We start from the raw sequence: 14,170 nt of genomic DNA on the forward strand, positions 1-14,170 counted from the left end.
AGACAGAGAGAGCGGGGGAGACAGAGAGAGCGGGGGAGACAGAGAGAGCGGGGGAGACAGAGAGAGCGGGGGCGACAGAGAGAGCGGGGGAGACAGAGTGCGGGGTAGACAGAGAGAGCGGGGGAGACAGAGAAAGCGGGGGAGACAGAGCGAGCGAGGGAGACAGAGAGAGCGGGGGAGACAGAGAGAGTGAGGGTGACAGAGAGAGCGGGTGAGACAGAGAGAGCAGGCGAGACAGAGAGAGCGGGGGTGACAGAGAGAGCGGAGGTGACAGAGAGAGCGGAGGTGACAGAGAGAGCGGGCGTGAGAGAGAGAGCGGGCGAGACAGAGAGCGGGGGGAGAAGAGGGAGCGGGGGAGACAGGGAGAGCGGGGGAGACACAGAGAGTGGGGGAGACAGAGAGGGCGGGGGTGGCAGAGAGAGTGGGGGAGACACAGAGAGCGGGGGAGACAGAGAGAGCGGGGCAGACAGAAGGAGCCTCCTTCGGGGCCTCCTTAGGGGCCTCACGGTAGCATGGTGGTTAGCATCAATGCTTCACAGCTCCAGGGTCCCAGGTTCGATTCCCGGCTGGGTCACTGTCTGTGTGGAGTCTGCACGTCCTCCCTGTGTGTGCGTGGGTTTCCTCCGGGTGCTCCGGTTTCCTCCCACAGTCCAAAGATGTGCGGGTTAGGTGGATTGGCCATGATAAATTGCCCGTAGTGTAAGGTTAATGGGGGGATTGTTGGGTTACGGGTATACGGGTTACGTGGGTTTGAGTGGGGTGATCATTGCTCGGCACAACATCGAGGGCCGAAGGGCCTGTTCTGTGCTGTACTGTTCTATGTTCTATGTTCTATGAGCGGGGGAGACAGAGACAGCGGGGTGACAGAGAGAGTGAGGGTGACAGAGGGAGCGGTGGAGACAGAGAGCGCGGGGGTGACAGAAAGAGCCGGCGAGACAGAGAGCGGGGGTGACACAGAGAGCGTAGGTGACAGAGAGCGCGGGGGTGACAGAGAGCGCGGGGTGACAGAGAGAGCGGGGGTGACTGAGAGAGCGGGGGTGACAGAGAGAGCGGGGGAGACAGAGAGAGCGGGGAGACAGAGAGAGCGGGAGTGACAGAGAACGCGGGGGAGGCAGAGTGCGGGGGAGACAGTGAACGGGGAGACAGTGTGCGGGGGAGACAGAGAGAGAGGGGGAGAGAGAGAGAGCGGTGGGACAGAGAGAGTGAGGGAGACAGAGAGAGTGGGGGAGACAGAGTGAGCGGGGGAGACAGAGAGAGCGGGGGAGACAGAGAGAGTGAGGGTGACAGAGAGAGCGGGGGAGACAGAGAGAGCGGGGGGAGACAGAGAGAGCGGGGGTGACAGAGAGCGCGGGGGTGACAGAGAGAGCGGGGGTGACTGAGAGAGCGGGGGAGACAGAGAGAGCGGGGGAGACAGAGAGAGCGGGGAGACAGAGAGAGCGAGCAAGACAGAGTGAGCGGGGATGACAGAGAGAGCGGGGGAGACAGAGAGAGCGGGGAGACAGAGAGAGCGGGGGAGACAGAGAGAGTGAAGGTGACAGAGGGAGCGGGGGAGACAGAGAGCGGGGGTGACACAGAGAGCGTAGGTGACAGAGAGAGCGGGGGTGACAGCGAGAGCGGGGTGACAGAGAGAGCGGGGGTGCTGAGAGAGCGGGGGTGACAGAGAGCGCGGGGGAGACAGAGAGAGCGGGGGAGACAGAGTGCGGGGGAGACAGAGTGAACGGGGAGACAGTGTGCGGGGTAGAAAGAGAGAGAGGGGGAGACAGAGAGAAGGGGAGACAGAGAGAGTGAGGGAGACAGAGAGAGTGGGGGAGACAGAGTGAGCGGGGGAGACAGAGAGAGCGGGCGAGACAGAAAGAGCGGGCGAGACAGAGAGCGGGGGTGACACAGAGAGCGGGGGAGACAGAGAGAGCGGGGGAGACAGAGAGGGCGGGGGTGGCAGAGAGAGCGAGGCAGACAGAGAGAGCGGGTGAGAGAGAGAGAGCGGGCGAGACAGAGAGCGGGGGGAGAAGAGGGAGCGGGGGAGACAGGGAGAGCGGGGGAGACACAGAGAGCGGGGGAGACAGAGAGGGCGGGGGTGGCAGAGAGAGCGGGGGAGACACAGAGAGCGGGGGAGACAGATAGAGCGGGGCAGACAGAAGGAGCAGGGGAGACAGAGACAGCGGGGGAGACAGAGAGCGGGGGTGACAGAGAGAGCGGGGGAGACAGAGAGAGCGGGGGAGACAGAGAGGGCGGGGGTGGCAGAGAGAGCGAGGCAGACAGAGAGAGCGGGTGAGAGAGAGAGAGCGGGCGAGACAGAGAGCGGGGGGAGAAGAGGGAGCGGGGGAGACAGGGAGAGCGGGGGAGACACAGAGAGCGGGGGAGACAGAGAGCGGGGGGAGAAGAGGGAGCGGGGGAGACAGGGAGAGCGGGGGAGACACAGAGAGCGGGGGAGACAGAGAGGGCGGGGGTGGCAGAGAGAGCGGGGGAGACACAGAGAGCGGGGGAGACAGAGAGAGCGGGGCAGACAGAAGGAGCCTCCTTCGGGGCCTCCTTAGGGGCCTCACGGTAGCATGGTGGTTAGCATCAATGCTTCACAGCTCCAGGGTCCCAGGTTCGATTCCCGGCTGGGTCGCTGTCTGTGTGGAGTCTGCACGTCCTCCCCGTGTGTGCGTGGGTTTCCTCCGGGTGCTCCGGTTTCCTCCCACAGTCCAAAGATGTGCGGGTTAGGTGGATTGGCCATGCTAAATTGCCCATAGTGTAAGGTTAATGGGGGGATTGTTGGGTTACGGGTATACGGGTTACGTGGGTTTAAGTAGGGTGATCATTGCTCGGCACAACATCGAGGGCCGAAGGGCCTGTTCTGTGCTGTACTGTTCTATGTTCTATGAGCGGGGGAGACAGAGACAGCGGGGGGACAGAGAGAGTGAGGGTGACAGAGGGAGCGGGGGAGACAGAAAGAGCCGGCGAGACAGAGAGCGGGGGTGACACAGAGAGCATAGGTGACAGAGAGCGCGGGGGTGACAGAGAGAGCGGGGGTGACTGAGAGAGCGGGGGAGACAGAGAGAGCGGGGGTGACAGAGAGAGCGGGGGAGACAGAAAGAGCCGGCGAGACAGAGAGCGGGGGTGACACAGAGAGCATAGGTGACAGAGAGCGCGGGGGTGACAGAGAGAGCGGGGTGACTGAGAGAGCGGGGGAGACAGAGAGAGCGGGGGTGACAGAGAGCGCGGGGGACGCAGAGTGCGGGGGAGACAGTGAACGGGGAGACAGTGTGCGGGGGAGACAGAGAGAGAGGGGGAGACAGAGAGAGCGGGGGAGACAGAGAGAGTGAGGGAGACAGAGAGTGGGGGAGACAGAGAGAGCGGGGGAGACAGAGAGAGCTGGGGAGGCAGAGAGAGTGAGGGTGACAGAGGGAGCGGGGGAGACAGAGAGAGCGGGCGATACCGAAAGAGCGGGCGAGACAGAGAGCGGGGGCGACACAGAGAGCGTAGGTGACCGAGAGAGCGGGGGAGACAGAGGGAGCGGGGGTGACTGAGAGAGCGGGGGTGACAGAGAGCGCGGGGGAGACAAAGAGAGCGGGGGAGACAGAGAGAGCGGGGGTGACAGAGAGAGCGATGGAGACAGAGAGAGCGGGAGAGACAGAGAGAGCGGGCGAGACAGAGAGAGCGGAGGTGACGGAGAGAGCGGGGAAGACAGAGAGAGTGGGGAAGACAGAGAGAGCGGGGGAGACAAAGAGAGCTGGGGAGACAGAGAGAGCGGGCGAGACAGAGAGAGCGGGCGAGACAGAGAGAGCGGGGGTGACAGAGAGAGCGGGGGAGACAGAGAGAGCGGGGGAGACAGAGAGGGCGGAGTGACAGAGAGAGCGGGGGAGACAGAGAGAGCGGGGGAGACAGAGAGAGCGGGGGAGACAGAGAGAGCGGGGAGACAGAGAGAGCGGGGGAGACAGAGAGAGTGAAGGTGACAGAGGGAGCAGGAGAGACAGAGAGCGGGGGTGACACAGAGAGCGTAGGTGACAGAGAGAGCGGGGGTGACAGAGAGAGCGGGGGTGACAGAGAGAGCGGGGGTGACAGAGAGAGCGGGGGTGACAGAGAGAGCGGGGGTGACTGAGAGAGCGGGGGAGACAGAGAGAGCGGGGGTGACAGAGAGAGCGGGGGAGACAGAGAGCGCGGGGGAGACAGAGTGAACGGGGAGACAGTGTGCGGGGTAGACAGAGAGAGAGGGGGAGACAGAGAGAGAGGGGGAGACAGAGAGAGAGGGGGAGACAGAGAGAGTGAGGGAGACAGAGAGAGAGGGGGAGACAGAGAGAGCGGGGGAGACAGAGAGAGTGGGGGAGACAGAGTGAGCGGGGGAGACAGAGAGAGCGGGGAGACAGAGAGAGTGAGGGTGACAGAGGGAGCGGGGTAGACAGAGAGCGGGGGTGACACAGAGAGCGTAGGTGACAGAGAGAGCGGGGGAGACAGAGAGAGCTGGGGAGACAGAGAGAGCTGGGGAGACAGAGAGAGTGAGGGTGACAGAGGGAGCGGGGGAGACAGAGAGAGCGGGGGAGACAGAAAGAGCGGGCGAGACAGAGAGCGGGGGTGACACAGAGAGCGGGGGAGACAGAGAGGGCGGGGGTGGCAGAGAGAGCGGGGGAGACACAGAGAGCGGGGGAGACAGAAAGAGCAGGGCAGACAGAAGGAGCGGGGGAGACAGAGACAGCGGGGGAGACAGAGAGAGTGAGGGTGACAGAGGGAGCGGGGGAGACAGAGAGAGCGGGCGAGACAGAGAGAGCGGGGGAGACAGAAAGAGCCGGCGATACAGAGAGCGGGGGTGACACAGAGAGCGTAGGTGACTGAGAGAGCGGGGGTGACAGAGAGCGCGGGGGAGGCAGAGTGCGGGGGAGACAGTGAACGGGGAGACAGTGTGCGGGGGAGACAGAGAGAGAGGGGGAGACAGAGAGAGCGGGGGGACAGAGAGAGTGAGGGAGACAGAGAGCGGGGGAGACAGAGGGAGCGGGGGAGACAGAGAGAGCGGGCGATACCGAAAGAGCGGGCGAGACAGAGAGCGGGGGCGACACAGAGAGCGTAGGTGACCGAGAGAGCGGGGGAGACAGAGAGAGCGGGGGTGACTGAGAGAGCGGGGGTGACAGAGAGCGCGGGGGAGACAGAGAGAGCGGGGGAGACAGAGAGAGCGGGGGAGACAGAGAGAGCGGGAGAGACAGAGAGAGCGGGGGAGACAGAGAGAGCGGGGGTGACGGAGAGAGCGGGGAAACAGAGAGAGTGGGGAAGACAGAGAGAGCGGGGGAGACAAAGAGAGCTGGGGAGACAGAGAGAGCGGGGGAGACAGAGAGAGGGAGGGTGACAGAGGGAGCGGTGGAGACAGAGAGAGCGGGCGAGACAGAGAGGGCGGGCGAGACAGAGAGAGCGGGGGTGACAGAGAGAGCGGGGGAGACAGAGAGAGCGGGGGAGACAGAGAGGGCGGAGTGACAGAGAGAGCGGGGGAAACAGAGAGAGCGGGGGAGACAGAGAGAGCGGGGGAGACAGAGAGAGCGGGGGAGACAGAGAGGGCGGAGTGACAGAGAGAGCGGGGGAAACAGAGAGAGCGGGGGAGACAGAGAGAGCGGGGGAGATAGAGAGAGCGGGGGAGACAGAGAGAGCGGGGAGACAGAGTGAGCGGGGAGACAGAGAGAGCGGGGGAGACAGAGAGAGCGGGGGAGACAGAGAGAGCGGGGAGACAGAGAGAGCGAGCAAGACAGAGGGAGCGGGCATGACAGAGAGAGCGGGGGAGACAGAGAGAGCGGGGAGACAGAGAGAGTGAGGGAGACAGAGAGAGCGGGGAGACAGAGAGAGCAGGGAGACAGAGAGAGCGGGGAGACAGAGAGAGCGGGGAAGACACAGAGAGCGGGAAGACAGAGAGCGGGGGAGACAGAGAGAGCGGGGGAGACACAGAGAGCGGGGGAGACAGAGAGAGCGGGGGAGACACAGAGAGCGGGGGAGACAGAGAGCGGGGGAGACAGAGAGAGCGGGGAGACAGTGTGCGGGGGAGACAGAGAGCGGGAGGTATATATGGAAGGAGGTTGAGAGGAGGAGGGCGGGACTGGGCGAGCAGGAAACAGGGCGGCGTGAGAGAGGGGTAGACACATAGAGAGGGAGTTCGAGGCACCTCAGAATCTATATCCGTTACTGTCTCTCCAGATGAAAGGCAGAATAGATCCTTCAGTTTCCACCTCCTGGGCTGTTCCGGACCTTCAGAAAGAGAGAAGCAGAGAACTCAGTATAACTCGATCTAACCCCGTGCTGTCCCTGTCCTGGGAGTGTTTGATGGGGGCAGTGTAGAGGGAGCTTTACTCAGTATCTAACCCCGTGCTGTACCTGTCCTGGGAGTGTTTGATGGAGACAGTGTAGAGGGAGCGTTACTCTGTATCTAACCCCGTACTGTACCTGTCCTGGGAGTGTTTGATGGGGGCAGTGTAGAGGGAGCTTTACTCTGTATCTAACCCCGTGCAGTACCTGTCATGGGAATGTTTGATGGGGGCAGTGTAGAGGGAGCTTTTCTCTGTATCCAACCCCGTTCTGTACCTGTCCTGGGAGTGTTTGATGGGGACAGTGTAGAGGGAGCTTTACTCTGTATCTCACCCCGTGCTGTACCTGTCCTGGGAGTGTTTGATGGGGGCAGTGTGGAGGGAACTTTACTCTGTATCTAACCCTGTGCTGTACCTGTCCTGGGAGCGTTTGATGGGGACAGTGTAGAGGGAGCTTTACTCTGTATCTAACCCCGTGCTGTACCTGTCCTGGGAGTGTTTGATGGGGACAGTGTAGAGGGAGCTTTACTCTGTATCTAACCCCGTGCTGTGCCTGTCCTGGGAGTGTTTGATGGGGACAGCTGAAAGAAAGTGTCATGTATCTGTGCTTGCTAACCTGTGTCTCGGGTTGCCTGCTTGACTATTGGTCCCTTCTGATCTTCAAGTTTCTGAGTTGCCCCCATTCGTGGCTTCTGTAGGAAGAGGCAGGGGTAGAGTAAAACACCAATTCTGGAAAATGACTCTTTGCGCCACCAAACTCCACCTGCAGCCCCTAGACTGCTTGATGCTACGTCCCCTAAGCCTCCAGACCATGGGACTCCTTTTTATCTCCCCCAAATCTATGGGGCTCCTCAGTGCTCTCCCACAATTTGTGGTACAGCTCACTCCCCCTAACTCTGGGACTCCTCTGTCCCCCAATTTAGTGTTCTGACCACTATTTTAATCACTTATGATCTGTCTCTGATAGAGAGCCATCCCGACTCAAAACGCAAGCTCTGTCCTCTCTCTACAAATGCTGTTCGATCTACTGAGATTTGCAGCATTTTCTGTTTATGAATCATTTAATGTCATGATCACTTTTGCCCAGCGGCTCCTTCGCCAAATATTGAATTTGTAATGTTATGATCACTGTGGTCTGGTCTCTCCTTTACCAAACATGAAGCATTTAGTGTTATGATCACTATTGCCTCATATCTTCTTTATCAAACATGAAAGATTTAATGTAATGTTCATTGTTATCTGGAGGCTCCTTTAATAAACATGTAATGTTGTGATCACTGTTGCCTAGTGTCCCCTTTTGTGACGGATTTAGGTTATTCCAGACCTGATAATACTTTATTACTAACCTATGCTCTAGGTTAACCCACCAAAAGAGAGAAACCTGTTTTCCTGCCAAGACTCAGAATAGATCTCACGAAGGGAGAATGCTTTTCCAGGTCTCAGCCAGTTAAACAGGATCTCAGTTACTTTCTATAGGGAGAGTTCAGATTCGTCACTCATAATTAAATCGATACCTCTATCATCATGGGTATTTAGTCATTTAAGACTTCCTAAATGAGTGTCTAGGAGTTTGGACTTTGAGAGTACTTCTAACACCGTATAATTTTAATCAAAGTATTTTTGTTGTAAAAATACTCCCAATAGATACATACAGAATTGCAGAGTTAAAAATATCAATTGATTAACAGTCTTTAGTTATCTGTTAATAATATAAAATCATTAACAGTCCTATGTTATCTGCTAACACACTAACTTCTCTCAATAGAATGAGATATCTGAAACATGGAAAATCCTAAAGTATCTCCTATCAATTTCTTAATACATTTCGAAGAAGTTAAACAAAAACATACTTACAAAACCTGAGGTTTTGTCTGACGAGGCAAGCTTAAAGAACAGAACTTTGACCCACACTCCTGCAGGGGAGTGAGAAGGGGTATATCTCTGCTAAAATGCATCCCTTTTTATATCCATAAAATCCTCTTATCAGTCAAGGACAGCATCTGTTATCTTGTCACTTATTGTTGGTTAATTACCTATAGCCAAATGGCTAATTTGATGTATTATCATTAATACATCTTTTAATGATCGAAGTGTCTGTGTAAATGTCAGGTGTCTTAAGATTTCTTGGAAAAGGGGACTCGTATAGAGGCATGTCTTTTTTCAGTGTTGTCATGTGCTTTAGATACCAAAACAGACACTTTTTGTGAGGGTGTTATTCTAAGTGTCACGAGGTATAGTTAGGGAAAGATTGTGTATATATTTATCTTAAGAATTTCCTGTCCTCATGGTTTGAATATTTATAGGTGCAGGGAGTGAACCCAAAGAATTTATGGTGTGTCAAAGGAACATAGAACAGTACAGCACAGAACAGGCCCTTCGGCCCTCGATGTTGTGCCGAGCAATGATCACCCCACTCAAACACACGTATCCACCCTATACCCGTAACCCAACAACCACCCCCCCTTAACCTTACTTTTTAGGACACTACGGGCAATTTAGCATGGCCAATCCACCTAACCCGCACATCTTTGGACTGTGGGAGGAAACCGGAGCACCCGGAGGAAACCCACGCACACACGGGGAGGACGTGCAGACTCCGCACAGACAGTGACCCAGCCGGGAACCGAACCTGGGACCCTGGAGCTGTGAAGCATTTATGCTAACCACCATGCTACCGTGCTGCCCTATGTTCTTTCTTATCCTGTAACTGTTTGTATTAACAAGCCTTTGAAACCAGCTCCGAGTCTCTCCCAGCAGGTGGTAACTTCTACATGATCTTTAGCTGAAGTGGTTTTATTCCACTTTGAATTAAAATGCTGTTTGTATTAATGCCTTATTTCAAACTGAATTTTGCGGCGAACATGATATTCATCACACTTTACCATACAGGAATAATTTAATATTGTCCAAGATGGTGCCTTTCCTTTTCCTAATTTTTCTCAACTCTCACCTCCTGACTCTCCACCTCATGTGGGTCACCCTCCTCGTCATCGATGAACAGGAATGAGGCGTGACTTTTGAACGCTTCCGTAGGGCTGGCGGAAAAGTGATCAGTAATGTACTGCTCCGTCGCTCCACTGTCTCCCTTTGGCCTCAGCCTGTTCTCGTAACTGAAATGGCGATGCAAGAGACCTTCAATCTCAGACCGATCGATAGAGCCCAAGAGGATCATGGATGCTGGGAAAAAGAGCAGGAAAGGTAGAGAGGTCAAAGGTCAAGGCATCGTGGCAATGGGCAAGGCATGAGTTCAAAGGGTAAGTTATGGGGACAAAGGTTAAGATGCCACTTCTGTCATCCTGCTTTCTCCCTCAGCCGTGACTCATCCGTCCCCTCTCTTCTCACTCGCCCTCCCCTCTAGCCTGTCCTGCAGCTGCTTTCTCTTCCCTCCTTCTGTCCGCCCCCAGCTTCCTGAGCCTCTCCTTGTCCCACCCCTGTTCTCTCAAACTCTTGCCCCCCCCCCACCCCACCACCATGTTCCCTCATCTCCTCCCTGCACCCCCAACTCCCTCACCCCCCATCCACCCCTCCAACTCCCTCACTCTCTCCCGGCTCCCTCAGTCTCTATCCATGCTCCCTCACCTAAACACCCCCCCCCCCCCCCCACCTCATCCCATTCACTTAGCTCCCTCAGCCTCCCCACTTCCTTCACCCCTTTCCAACCCTTCTTCCCCAAACCCCTCAATCCCTCTCGGCCCTCCTCCCTCCCTCCCTCGGCCTGCCCCTTTCCTTCTCCCCTCCACCGCACACCCTCCCACCTACCAGGAGAATCCACAAACGGAAAGGATTTCAGGTCCCTCTCCTTGAGGATCTTTTGGAGATCTCCATATTTGCACACGGATGACACATAGGCCACATTTCGAATCATGATGTCTTCGACAACAATGTTGTACTTGCTGCAGAGAGAGAAGCAGAGGGAGAAGAACTCAGGCCTAGAAAATGGGGACTCCTCAGCCCCGCCCCCCGAAAGGATGGGACTCTTGCCCCCTCCCCCCCCCTAAACAGTGGGATACCAAGAATCAACCCCCCTGTGGTGAACCACTGTGTACACCTGTATTAGGGGATGTAAGGTAGGACCTGTACTACAGGTTCGCCGGTAGCCCCTGCCGGCTGGCTCCGCCCAGTAGGAGGAGTATAAATATGCGTGTCCTCCGTTGATCTGCCATTTCGCCAGCTGCAGCAGGAGGCCACGCATCTGACTGCGTTAGTCTTTGTGCAATTGATCGTGCTCAATTTATTGCAATCAGATTTTCAACGAAATGGATATCAGAATCAAACCAGATCACCTGCAGCTGGATCCGCACTTGCCCGATGCCAGAAAGGACTTTAATCACTGGCTAGCTTGTTTCGAGGCTTACATCAACGCAACAACCCCCACGCCGATGGAGGCTCAGAAGATACAGGTCTTGTATTCCAGGTTGAGCTCCAACGTGTTCCCGTTGATCCAGGACGCCCCGAATTACGCAGACGCCATGGCACTCCTAAAAGAAAACTACGCGCAGAAAGCAAACACGATCTTCGCCAGGCATGTACTCGCCACTCGCTCTCAACTCCCAGGTGAGTCCATCAAAGACTTCTGGCGGCCCTAATCCCACTCGTCCGGGGCTGTGACTGTCAGGCCGTTACGGCCACCGAACATTCTAATCTCCTCATGCGTGAAGCGTTCGTAACGGGGATTGCGTCGGACCCCATCTGACAATGACTGCTGGAAGGGGCCACGCTCGACCTAGCGGAGACAAAAACTTTAGCGCTCTCCATGACTGTCGCATCCCGTAATGTCCAGGCCTACCCCTCTCGCCGCGCGGCCCACCCGTCCTACCCCTCCTGGACCCCGCAAACGACCCCCCAGCTGGGTCCCTGCCTAGCCAATACACCTGCGCCGCACAGCAACCTGCGCACCCTGGGGGTCCCTGCTGCTACTTCTGCGGCCAACAGAAGCACCCCCGCTTGCAGGTCCTGTAGCAAAAAGGGCCACTTCGCAGCAGTGTGCCAGGCACGCGCAGTCGCCGTTATCGCCCCCTCCCCCCTGCCAAACGCACAATGGGCGCTGCCATCTTCTCCTCCCAGAGCCACGTGCAGCCAGTGGCCGCCATCTCCTCCCCCTCAATCCACGTGCGGCCCATGGTCAGCGCTGGACCCATCGCCATCTTGCTCAGCGCCACCAACGTCATCTTGTCCCACCCCCGCAATTTGCGCTCCATGGGCACCGCCATTTTGTTCCCCACAGGAACTCCGGACGCCGCCATCTTGTCTTCCCCATGGGGCTGGAACGCCAACTACATCCCATGATCTGGGTCGCCGACGCTCTCCATCCGAAACCTCTGACGACCACCCGCAGCTCGCCACGATGACGCTGGACCACACAACCTGGCCATCGCTTCGACAACGGTGAAAATCAACGGCCACGTGACCTCTTTCCTGCTGAACTCCGGGAGCACCGAAAGCTTCATACACCCGGATACGGTAAAGCGCTGCTCCCTCGCGGTCCACCCCGCAATCAACGGATCACCCTGGCCTCCGGATCCCACTCTGTCCAGATCCGAGAATTCTGTATGGTCACTCTCACTGTCCAGGGCGTAGAATTCAGCGGTTTTCGCCTCTACGTCCTCCCCAACCTCTGCGCTGCACTATTGCTGGGCCTGGATTTTCAGTGCAATCTCCAGAGCCTCGCCCTCAAATTCGGTGGGCCCCTACCTCCACTCACCATTTGCGGCCTCGCGGCCCTCAAGGTCGACCCCCCCTCCCCTTTGCCAATCTAACTTCGGATTGCAAACCCGTTGCCACCAGGCGCAGACGGTACAGCGCCCAGGACAAGGCCTTCATCAGGTCTGAGGTCCAGCGGCTGCTTCGGGAGGGTATCTTCGAGGCCACCAATAGCCCCTGGAGAGCCCGTGGTAGTAGTAAAAACGGGGGAGAAAAACAGAATGGTTGTGGTCTACAGCCAGATCATCAATTGGTACATGCAGCTCGACGCATACCCACTCCCACGCATATCTGATATGGTCAATCACATTGCGCAGTACCAGGTCTTCTCAACAATTGACCTGAAATCCGCCTACCACCAGCTCCCCATCCGTAAATCGGACCGTTCATACACTGCCTTCGAGGCGGACGGTCGGCTCTATCATTTTCTTTGGGTTCCCTTCGGCGTCACTAACGTGACGCTTGGTCTTCCAATGGGAGATGGCCCGAATGGTCGAGCGGTAAGGTTTGCGGGCCACGTTTCTGTACTTAGATAAAGTCACCATCTGCGGCCATGATCAGCAGGACCACAATGCCAACCTCACTAACCTCTCAACCTTATGTATAATAAAGAGAAGTGTGTGTTCAGCACGACCCGCTTAGCCATCCTCGGTTATGTCGTCCAAAACAGACTTCTGGGGGCCGATCCCGACCGCATGCGCCCCCTCATGGAGCTTCCCCTCCCCCACTGCCCCAAGGCCCTCAAACGCTGCCTGGGGTTCTTTTCGTACTACGCCCAGTGGGTCCCAAACTATGCGTCAAGGCCCGTCCACTCATACAGTCCACCCAATTTCCCCTCACGGCCGAGGCACAACATGCATTCGCCCGTATTAGAGCAGACATAGCCAAGGCCGGGATGCACGTAGTAGACGAGACACTGCCCTTCCAAGTAGAAAGCGACGCTTCAGATGTCGCCCTTGCCGCCACTCTAAACCAGGCAGGCAGACCGTGGCATTCTTTTCCCGCACCCTTCATGCCTCTGAAATTGGCACTCATCCGTCGAAAAAGAGGCTCAAGCCATCGTTGAAGCTGTGCGGCATTGGAGGCATTACCTGGCCAGCAGGAGAATCACTCTCCTCACTGACCAACGGTCGGTAGCCTTCATGTTCAATAACACGCAGCGGGGCAAGTTCAAAAATGATAAAACTTGCGGTGGAGAATCGAGCTCTCCACCTATAATTACGAGATTTTGTATCGCCCCGGCAAACTCAACAAGCCCCCAGACGCCCTACGCCCTCTCCCGAGGTAAATGCACCAGCGCACAAGTAGACCAACTCCGGGCCTGCACAGCAGCCTTTGTCACCCGGGGGTTACATGACTGTACCACCTCGTCAAGGCTCACATCCTGCCCTACTCCATCGAGGAAGTGCGGGCAGTCACCAGAGACTGCCAGGTTTGTGCGGAGTGCAAGCTGCACTTCTACCGGCTGGAGCGTGTGCGCCTGGTGAAGGCCTCCCGCCCCTTTGAATACCTCAGCATGGATTTCAAAGGGCCCCTCCCCTCCACCGACCGCAACACATATATTCTCAGTGTGGTCGATGAGTACTCCAGATTCCCCTTCGCCATCCCATGCCCCGACATGACATCTGCCACCGACATCAAAGCCCTAAACACTATCTTCGCTCTGTTCGGTTTCCTCGCCTACATCCACAGTGATAGGGGATCCTCATTCATGAGCGATGAGCTGCCTCCAGCAGGACGACCAGCTACAACCCCCAGGGAAACGGGCAGGTGGAGTGGGAGAACGGGACTGTTTGGAGGGCCGTCCAGCTGGCCCTATGGTCCGGATACCTCCTAGCCTCTTGCTGGCAGGAGGTCCTCCCTGATGCACTACACTCCACATGGTCTCTACTGTGCACCGCCACAAATAACACACCCCATGAATGTCTTTTTACCTTCCCCAGGAAGTCCACATCCGGGGTGTCGCTCCCGACTTGGCTCGCAGCTCCAGGACCGGTCCTGCTCCGTAGGCACGTCCGACTCCACAAGGTGGACCCCTTGGTGGACAGGGTACACTTGCTCCATGCCAACCCCCAGTATGCCTACGTGGAGTTCCCCGACGGCCGCCAAGATACTGTCTCCCGGGCAGCACGGTGGCCTAGTGGTTAGCACAACTGCCTCACGGCGCTGAGGTCCCAGGTTCGATCCTGGCTCTGGGTCACTGTCCGTGTGGA

The 14,170-nt window shown here is 57.1% G+C and overlaps 1 protein-coding gene across 1 annotated transcript in view; it reads right to left on the reverse strand.

Moving 5' to 3' along the window:
- Window positions 1-14,170, reverse strand: part of LOC119951016 (chloride channel protein-like) — a 171,700-nt gene that overhangs the window by 6,414 nt on the left and 151,116 nt on the right. The window contains exons 10-13 of the mRNA XM_038774050.1: window positions 10,017-10,150; window positions 9,208-9,434; window positions 6,874-6,949; window positions 6,119-6,201 (exon numbers count right to left, since the gene is read on the reverse strand). Of these exons, the coding sequence (XP_038629978.1) occupies window positions 6,119-6,201; window positions 6,874-6,949; window positions 9,208-9,434; window positions 10,017-10,150 (520 nt within the window). The remainder of the gene's footprint in view (window positions 1-6,118; window positions 6,202-6,873; window positions 6,950-9,207; window positions 9,435-10,016; window positions 10,151-14,170) is intronic.

The sequence above is a fragment of the Scyliorhinus canicula genome, chromosome 16, assembly GCF_902713615.1.
Source record: "Scyliorhinus canicula chromosome 16, sScyCan1.1, whole genome shotgun sequence".
NCBI lineage: Eukaryota > Metazoa > Chordata > Chondrichthyes > Carcharhiniformes > Scyliorhinidae > Scyliorhinus > Scyliorhinus canicula.